Here is a 10,509-nt window from a genome sequence, read left to right on the forward strand (position 1 = left end):
AGGAGCAGAGCTTGAAAGCCAAACCACATCGTGGAGAGGTCGTGACCCTTAGCAGGTTCCGTTCCGTAGATGCGGATTAGGAGATCAATAGGCTTTCAATTAATTGGGACAAGAAGATGCAATGATTCGAATGCAATAATAGCGACGTCTTCGACTTCATAAGAATCTGAACTTGCCACTGGAAAGCAGAGTGTTTATAGCTCAATCTCGGCAGGAGCGAAGAATCTCCAGTCGTTCTCTCCAGGATCATCTTGCTTGGAGGTACAGTTCTGACAACCCTTCCCACAATTTTCCAGGCACAGCTACCTACGATCCATCTCGTCTAAATCGAAATGTTCCAGGATATTTTCTCTATAAGCGTATACAGAGTATAAGCAATTCCTCGAATTCGTCCGCGTGAGGAACTGTGCCGCGAATCCCAGCTTATGATGACGACGACTGGAGAAGACGGAAACGGGGAAGGAGACGTTCTACTCGCTACCTGTAAATAACCGGCTGAGTAGTGGCACAATTTTGGCCCTCTTGATCGAACGACCGTTCACCTAAAAGGATCAGGGAAGTAATAATTATAGCAGGTTTAATGGGCCAGTGCGCTTTACTGTGTTGAGGGGGGCCAAGAGCTATCGGAATTTGTTAAATATGGTAGTGTTTCAAGTGTCGAAGCTGGTAAAAAGAAAATTCCTTCAGCATCTAATAATATCATAGGCAAGACTTCTTTAAAGGGGAATTCCATAATAAGCCTGCCCGGGTTATTTGGAGAGGTACGAGGAGGCTAAGCGAGAGCGAGAAGGCAAGCCGCGAGGAGGAAGCGAGAATGAATACGCAAACGATAATGAGAAGCGAGACCGAGAGCCAGTCAGCTGCCGGGTGGAAGCGAGCACGTTAACCCCGAGGCCCGGGTGGGGGCGTCAGCTGCACCGGATACAGCCGCGGCTCAGCGCTTACAAACCCGATAATTTTGGGTGGATGGAGCGGCGCAGTGCTCAATACTCCGAAATGTCGTTTCACTTTGATTAACCCTTGGCTAGTGTGCTACTGGCTTGATAGAACACCTGATAAAAATACCTCGACGTAGGATTTTAGTAACTTCTGTCAGATCAGCGGGCTAAGCTAGCTCCGTTGTCCAGGCCTCCATTCCTCCCACTCCTTCAGGAGTTGGAAATATAGGCGCTAAAAAGAGGATAAGTTGAGGAATGCTTAGAGCAAGCAGTTGGCCGTCTGAAAACATGTTACGGCTTGTGGCATATGATAGCAAGTTTAAACTAGCCAGCTATCCTTATAACTATCTCTTCGCCCTGACACTATCAGGGAATTGTCTCTTCATCATTTCCAGCACCTTTTTGCAACCCCCCACCCCCAAAGACCTTTGTTAACCACTTGAGTATTTCCTATTGCTGGTTTGGTCACTTCAGTATCTCTTGCCACTCCCTCGTACTCAAGATGCAGATCAACTTATTCAAGGCTCTGCTCTCGTTTATTGCCTTTGGGCAATGCTATGGCCTGAATCCTCCTCTTGATGTCACCTGGAGGGCCGACAATTGTAACGGGTTCATGTTCAATGGAGCCTCCTTAAACCAAATATGGGACAACGCAGCATCGATGGCTTTGAATGCTCAGCTTTCAATAGCTGCTGTCCCCAATACCGCAATGCAAGTGGTGACAGCCAGTGCCGATGACAAAAGAGCAGGAGGAAATGCACAGCTCATGTGGGGTCCCAAGTACTCGAGGGCTACGGGAGCGGATTCGACCCTTCAGGGCAACCTGCAATTTGTCACCAGTTTGTAGACCCTGTTCACTGCCCAAGATTCGAGTGTGTACGTCAGCTAACTCCGCGAACTATCAAGCTGCGTACGGCGACGCCTTGAAAGGACTGAAAAAAACTCTGACCGGGGCCAACAACTTCGATCTCAACAATGCGATTCTGTTCTGTGGGAACACGGGTTTTCAGCAAGGAATACCTCCTGGCAGCAGCTGTGAGTAGACGCGCACGTATTTCCTCCAAGGCTATTGGCTTAATCATTTCTAGTCATGAGTGACGTCTGGTACTATGAAATCCAAACCGGTACGGCTCCGAATCAGGTTACTGAATATTTTGTCCCCAATTACGCTACAGGCTGTAAGTTATCCTTCCCACAGTGCACTAAGGATTGAAAAAATTAACGAATAGTATAGTCAACGCCCCTAAGCCATGCACGGAGACGGGGGATGATGCTTCTTACAATGCAATGACATCCATGGCCACACGGATCGTCAACGGCGTTTCAACTGATTTTGTCTCCATCATGCTATGTCCCGACAAAAAGCCTTCACAGCCAGCCACCTTGACCAACCCCTTCACAACTACGGACAACACTGGCAATCCGAATGCTTATAGTTCCATGGCAGGAACAATCTTACATGAAATGGTCCACGTGGTTGGCCTATCTAGAAACGAAGACTGTAAGTAAAGAGAGGCAATCTTTCAAGGAGCGACCACAAGTTTACACGAGAACAGGGTCCGATAAGACAAATCCGAATGATGCTAAAGGCAATTATGGCTTTCTCAAATGTGTCGCCTTGGCTAGCAGACTTGCACCAAATACCTATAAAAACCCAGACAATTACCGCATCTTTGCCGAGATGAGCATGTCTCCAACGACGGAGTGGAGAGCGCCAAACCCCGCCACCTAGACCCAGAGAAATTATGTGAAGTGCCCGTGACTAGGAGTAACAGAGAGGGTACTAGTCGATGGGGGATGGTGTTTTTAGAGGCGTTTTCATTTCGTTATTATTGATTGATCACATTGAATGGAGTTCTTTCATGGGAAGGTTTTAGTTTCGTCTTGATCACCGATGAGTTTATACTAGTCAAACAGACTTCAAGATATCTATCACTAGATACGTGTTGTTGCACAATATTTTGAAAAGAGAGAGGGTGGTTTGCACTTGCATTTGAAATCTATTAAGCTCATGTAACAGGGCCTGCCGAACATAGTGCAGTGGATGATCTCCACTAGTAGAAGCTCCTGGACTTTCAGGTAGAACTTGAATTAACACGTGCCATTTTTCTGTAGCAAACAAGGTTGTCATAAAGATACGTGGGTCTTCCATCAAAGGACTAGCTATTAATTCATTATAATCGCCATACATATATAGAATCCAAAGTGCTTTGTGAAATATTATGCCTATAATGATTGGGAATTCTTCACAGAGCGAAGCCTTAAGGAAAGATTACTAGAAGGAGAACTGTACTGATATGTCAAGAATAGTTAACTTGTTGCATTAGTTTAATTCTGTGCGTATAAGGAGTAAATCACGTGCATAATAGAGAAATTTGAAGAAGTGATAAAGCGAGTCTTGCAAGGAGAGAAGCGGATCCAGAATTGGCTCCGAAGAATCCTTGTCTGACTTTTTCCAATTTTAGCTGGTGGGCAGTCGCATCAGAGGAGCCGCAACAGGCCGCCTTCGACCTTCGACTCACCCGAACCTGCCGGTAAAGCAGCTCTGCTCACTTTTCCGAACAAAAACAGATTCTCTTTATATCAGGATTGGCGTACGATAATCATCTGTTCAATCATGCATTTGACCACTCGCATCACGTGGGATTTTGTCGAGTGAATACGGAGGAAAGAAGAAGTCCAGCGCGCCTCTTGAGCAGGTCATAAGTTGTAGTATTGTCCCATGTTCCAATTGCAAACGAAAGATAGCAATCTCGAATAAAATATTTTGGCATATCTGATATCTCTTTTCATGCCTAACCCGAATATCGTATGAGTCTCGTTACCTTGAATCGCAGTTTAGACGACTGGGTTCTATGAGAGGTTGATGGTTGAATCCTTCTACTCTACCCACGATAAATTATGGCTGTAATTACCTATCTAGAAGCTCTCAAGGGAGGGTCTGCCTTTCCCAGTAACGCGACTTCCTTGGCCTAAATAACCATGAGGAGAAAGGTGCCGGTCTAATAGCTTTTTGAATTGATTCTGATAACAACTTTCATTACACTACTAGACTTGTCACACTCGCTCTGTGCCTGAGACGGCTCATTAATGCCTTGCTTGGCTATTCCACGGTTTGGAACTATTGCTCCAATACTGCCTCGGGTATTAAACCTATAAGGAAGCCAAATGGGATATATAAGAAACCTAGCATAACGGAAATGACCCATTAGACCCTAATAAGACATGCTACTGAAAAGGTCTCTCCGCTAATAAAGACGATTATGACCTGGACAGTAACTATGAGAGGGATAATAGTAATAAAGAGATAGTTGCGAAAAACGCTCTCTAAGATATTGAATTTATTATTAATTCTTCGATTACTATTAGAATAATATTTAGTTATTAGGAAACTAATCTTGCTTATATAAGTATAAATTAAAAACTTACTTATATATATTAAAAACGTTTATATATATTAAATACTAGTATTTATAGCTATTTTATTTTCTAAATTATATAATAATTAAATATTTTTAAGCCTTTAAAATAAACTATTAAAATAATAACTAACTAATAAATATTTTATTTAAAAATTATTTCTTATATTAATATATTAATTAGTAATATATTTCTGGCTTTAAGCTTTTTATCTAGAATATTATATAATAAAAAGTTAGTTATAAATATAAATATAAATATAATAAATATATTTTAAAAGAAATTAATTTATATTAATTTAATAATAATAAAAACAAATATTTTAAAAAAGCTAATTATTATTAAAATATTAATAAGTATTATAAAAGTAATATTAATTATAATTTGAAATTATATATAAAAATTAATTAATATAAATCTAAACTATAAAAAATACTTATATTTATAAGAATTTTTTAATTATATTATTAATTACTTAATTTTATATAATAGTTTTAATAATTAAAAAACTATTATTAGTTATTATTATTAATTATATCTTTTATTTCTTTTATTTCTTTAAATTATATTACTAGAATTTATTTATTATCTAAATTAAATCTTATTATAATTTTCTATTTTTAAAATAATTTAATTTATATTTTCTAAATTTAAAGCCTTAAAATTTTATTTCTTTATTATAATAATATTATTTATAGCTATTAATAAATAAATTTATAATTTTTTTAGTAATTAAAAAATTATATCTTATAATTATATCTTATAATTATATCTTATAATTATATCTTATAATTATATCTTATAATTATATCTTATAATTATATATATTATTATATTTATTTTATAATAAATCTAAATTACTTTTTTAATTTTTTAATATTTTTTTTAAAAAAAAAAGATATAAATATTAATAAAACTAAAGAAAATAAAATACTTAAAAATATTTTTAAATTTAATTTTAATATTTTTTTTTAATTTAAGTTTTAAATAATAATAATTATTTAAAATTATAATATATTAGATTAATAATTTAAAATATATATAATTTGTAATTTATAATAAAATAATTTAAAGATTTAATATTATTTATAATTAGTTTTATATTTATATTTATTATTATAAATATAATATTTAGAACTTAAAAAATAAAATAAAAGATTTCTTATAAAAATAATTTAAAGCTAAAAAAAAAACTAAAATATAGAAAGTTATAAGAAAATATATATATTTTATAATATATTATTTTTAAAAGAATTTAGTTTTTTTTAAATATTTCTAGTATATTTTAAATATAATTCTTTAATAAACTAGTTATAATATATATATTTAAAAAGTATTTAAATATCTAATTAAATATTTCAAATATTAAATCTTTAGAAATTATAATTTTTTTTTTAAAAAAAAAAATTTATTTTTAAGTTTTATAAAAGCTATTAATTTATCTAATTTTATATTTTTCTTTTTTCTAAAATAAATTAATATTTCAAATATAAATATTATATATAAAAAATATATATAAAAAATATATAATTTTTAATATATAATTTTTAATATATAATTTTTAATATATAATTTTTAATATATAATTTTTAATATATAATTTTTAATATATAATTTTTAATAAATATAATTTTTTATATAATTTAATTAATATTATAGATTTTATAAAAGTTTTAATATATTAATATTATTTTTATAAAACTAAAAAGCTATTATTTAATATTAAAACTAGATATTATATTAAATTCTTATTTTAATTTATTTTTTATTAGTTTTAATAAAAGAATTCTAATTTAAAGAAATATAAAACTTATAATTCTTTTTAATTATAAATAGAAACTAACTAATAGTTTTATATTAAAAAAAACTTATTAATAATTAATTATAATAATTTATTTATTTTAATTATTTTAATAATAATTAATATATAAATATAATTTTTATTTTTATTAGTTTATTAATAATATATAGTATTATTATATAAGATTAATAAAATTATTATTTTAAAATAAGAATTATAATATTATAATATTAATATATAATTTCTAAATTTATTAAATCTAATAAAGTTTAATTTATTTATTAAATTATTTATAAAATATAAGTATAATATATGAGAATTAGGCTCGTACTACAGTTTACTGGACCAAAAGACTACAGTATTTACCGTACGGTGAATATGCCTAATTACGGTTAAATAGCTGGATTGTAGTCACGTGACAGCCATATGTAATAACTATTCCCCCCTCGCCAAGCAACGTTCCGGAGTACCGGGAAAACGCTCCAAGCGAAGCGAACTACTTATACCTTAAGCCCTAAAGGAATCCCCAAAAATCGCGATTTCGCGAATCTCAATTGCATACAATTAATTAAAAGGTCCTTTTCAGCCCTATAGAGGGTCTCTAATGCCCCTAAAGCCATCTCCAAGACTGGGAAAACCCTAAACTAATCTTACGGGCAGAAGTGCATACATACTTAACCACTCAGTAGACTGGGGCAGTAAATACTCTGTAACGTGTGAGAATTAGGCTCGTACTGATACCCCCCGTTCGTCAATACAAGCGATTAATCAATCGCCCTCCCGATTAATCAATCGTAGCGCCCGATTAATCAATGGGGGGGGGGGATTACGATTCGGGCTCCACAGTGGGTCCCGATTGATTAATCGGGTAATATTGAGGTTTCGGGAATGGCAAAAGCAGTATATATTAGTATACTTCACCCAAACCAAGCTTTATTATACATGCCTCCCACTTCGTCTAGGTGCTTTCATAGCTACCCTAGCCCTTTTTGGTACCCTCACACCCACTTATTCACCTGATTCCCCTTCTCTAGCTCCATCCTCACGTACTTGCTCAATAGCTACTCTCTTCTTTACTCTCTCAGATACCCTTCCAGCCTTCTGAACTGACGAAATTGAACCCCGATTATTCTCCTTTGCTACTGCTTTAGGGAGGGTAATTTTGTCTTTCTTATAGGCCGCACTAGTAATAGGCAAATCAGGATAAGTTAATTGTGAAGTAACTTTATTGAGAGTATTATACGGCCAGAGGGTTATAAGCTTACTATACTTAGTAGTCAACCGGTAGCCCTGTTTTTAATTAGCTTTAGCCAAAAGTATATCCTCATAAGTTATATACCTTTAAAGTCTTTTTCAGAACTCTTACTAGAATCCGAGCCATTTCTATACTGAATCGATATTGCTTTAGGATCTATAGGGTTGCGATCTCCTAAATATTATATTCAAGAGCTTTAGTACTAGCCCTCTTTACTATCTTCTCTTACTATTTCTTTATATGCTTTATAACTCTCTTAGTTAGTTCAGACAAAATCATCTCCTCTACTACTTCCTCCTATTCTGCTTTCTTATTAATAAATAAGCTATTCTCTCCATTCTCTTCTTCTCCTTAAACCTTAATAGTAGATAATTATTCAGAAGTACCACTCTCATTAATATTAATTTCCCTCTCTCCTAAGGCTATATATATACGGCAAGCACTCTCCTTATAATTCAGGAAATTAGTAGGTGGCTTTCGTCCAAACCAGACCTCGTATAGCATATTACTCTTAGGAAGGGCAGATATAGCCGTAGTATTAATTACCTATATAATTAAAGGAAGTAATTATATCCAAGATTAGATACCAGTATCCGCTCGTACGGCCCGCAGTCATTTCTTGAAGATTCGATTAGTAACCTTAATAAAGCCCTGAGATTGGGGGTAATAAGCTTGTCCGCAAATAATCTTTATCCCTCTCTTCTTGCAAACCTCAATTACTTTCCCCTTAAACTCGCCCCTATTATTACAGGCTAGAATAGTAATATATCCATTATTATTTAGCTATTTAATAAGCTTGTCTGCAGCTTTGTCTGCAGTCTTAGCCTTAAGCCTACAGATCTAAACGAACTTGGAAAAATGGCATTTTAATTACCAGATCTATATATATTCTCTATCCGGATTATACTATAATAATATTAGTAAGTAATATAGATAAAAATTGCGATTTTTATGATTTTCGCGAAAATCGCGAAAATCACAAAAATTGCAGAAAAAGCTTAAAAATACAAGAAATACAGGAAATATAGGAAAGACTAAAATAGGAGTAAATTACATGACTTAGGGAACACTTATACGGAAATCCATTAAATCCAGAACCATATACTGGCCAGGATAATAAGATTAAATAAGTATTACTCCTGTATTATTCTTTTAAGCCTTCTCCTTATTATAATAAGTATAATAGGCACTTATCCAAGCGTAATTATTACGAGATAGGCTATACCAAAGTCGTCTTATATACTCAAATATAGTATTAAAAGCTATTATATAATTAGTATAAAAATTAGTAGCTTTAAGGGAATACTTACCTATATATATTAATTTCTTATAAATAGTAGTTAAAATCTCAAAGGCATTATTATAGTAAAGAGTATACCGGGCTAGAAGGATCTCATTATAGCAAGTATTATAGTACTTCTTATAATATACTTAATTATTCTAAAGCTTATATAAGTAGAATTCATACTTGATATTAGCCTAGTAGTACTTCTCTGCCTTAGTTTTACTAGGAAGCAGAGTATTAGGATTTTGAAGCCACTATCTAATATCCATACGTTTCCTAGTAATAAGAATTTTCCTACTACTCCCCTTAGCAAGCCTCTGATCCCATATAGCTTCGTCTTTGGTAGACTAATTATTAGTAGGCTCTTTAGTAATTAGGGAGGGCAAAAACTGGGTACTAGACAAACAAGCTCCTGAAGTAGTAATATTAAAATATTACTCTGCTTACCTATAAATATACTAACGAGGCGTATACGGGGTTAGGAATAAACAAAGGGTTAAAAGAGACATATTAGAAGTAAGATAATTAATTAATTGAGAGATATAAAAATCAGTAGTTATACTTAGTAAATTAGTGCTTATAGTACCTATAGTATGAACTATATCTAGAAAATAAGAGAGTAAAGGCCCTATACATATCTAGAAGCTCTAGAGAAGTGTCTTTACCCCTATTATTACTTCCCTTAATACCTAGAAAAAAATTAAATAAACTATATAATACTATAGGTATAGTATAAATAAGTGAGGTATAAGCAAAATAAGAAAATTAGACTTGAGAATATACTTAGTATTAAATATTAGAAATCTATATTATAGTATAAAGAATAAGGCTTAAGCGAAGTAAAGAATATAGAATTAAGGATATATTTAGTATGAACTAGTAAGTAAAAGCTTTTAGCTCCCTTAGTCCCATTAGCCCCGAAACCCTAATATTATGCAATTAATTAATTGGGACATTAATTAATTAATCGGGACCCACTATAGAGCCCGAATCGTAATTAGCCCCGATTAACTAATTATAGTATCCGATTAATTAATGGGAGGGGGCAATTAATTAATTGCTTGTATTAATGAACGGGGGGGAATAGTACTATAGTTTACTGGACCAAAAGACTATAGTATTTACCATATAGTAAATACGCCTAATTATAGTTAAATAGCTGGATTGTAGTTACGTAACAGTCACACGTAATAATAAGATTATATAATTATATATATAATTTCTAAAGAAATAATTATATTAATATTAGAAACTCTAAAAAATATTTAAAAAAAATAGTATTTTTTCTAATTATATATAAATTTTCTAATTTAGTCTAATATTAGATTTTCTAAATATTCTATATATTTATATTATTTCTAAAGTTTTAGTTATATATTAAAAACTATAGCCTTTTATATATAACTTTTTCTTTTATAATATTTTTTTATTTTAGATATTTATTTTTTATTTTATTTATATTTTATTTATTTCTTTATATTTAATTATATAATATTTATATTAATTAAATATTTAAAAATATTTATTAGTATTAGTTTACTAATAATATATAATACTATTATATAAGTTATAAAATACTATTTATATATAATTAATAAAGTTATTATTTAGAAATAGAAATTATAATATTATAATATTAATATATAATTCCTAAATTTACTAAGCCTAAAGAAGCCTAATTTACTAGTCGAATTACTAATAAAATATAAAGTTATATAATTATATTTTATATTTTATATTCTATTATTTATATCTTATAACTATATATATAACTTCTAAAGAAATAGCTATACTAATATTAGAAACTTTC

General features: G+C 31.7%; 1 protein-coding gene across 1 annotated transcript; it reads left to right on the plus strand.

Moving 5' to 3' along the window:
- The first annotated feature begins 1,407 nt into the window (after positions 1-1,407).
- K444DRAFT_669058 (uncharacterized protein) lies at positions 1,408-2,884 on the plus strand. The gene is made up of 5 exons (XM_024887484.1): positions 1,408-1,777; positions 1,845-1,973; positions 2,027-2,116; positions 2,173-2,439; positions 2,495-2,884. Exons 1-5 carry the CDS (start codon positions 1,441-1,443, stop codon positions 2,668-2,670), a joined length of 999 nt encoding a protein of 332 aa, XP_024728058.1. The 5' UTR covers positions 1,408-1,440; the 3' UTR covers positions 2,671-2,884.
- The last annotated feature ends 7,625 nt before the right edge of the window (positions 2,885-10,509 follow it).

Source organism: Hyaloscypha bicolor (assembly GCF_002865645.1).
Source record: "Hyaloscypha bicolor E unplaced genomic scaffold K444scaffold_182, whole genome shotgun sequence".
Taxonomy (NCBI): domain Eukaryota; kingdom Fungi; phylum Ascomycota; class Leotiomycetes; order Helotiales; family Hyaloscyphaceae; genus Hyaloscypha; species Hyaloscypha bicolor.

Bases quoted from the DNA above. Each gene is read 5' to 3' on its own strand.
- K444DRAFT_669058 (XM_024887484.1), top strand. From the start codon at position 1,441: ATGCAGATCAACTTATTCAAGGCTCTGCTCTCGTTTATTGCCTTTGGG. The intron at 1,778-1,844 runs GTTTGTAGACCC...CGAACTATCAAG, and splicing joins CAACCTGCAATTTGTCACCA to CTGCGTACGGCGACGCCTTG. The intron at 2,440-2,494 runs GTAAGTAAAGAG...ACACGAGAACAG, and splicing joins CCTATCTAGAAACGAAGACT to GGTCCGATAAGACAAATCCG.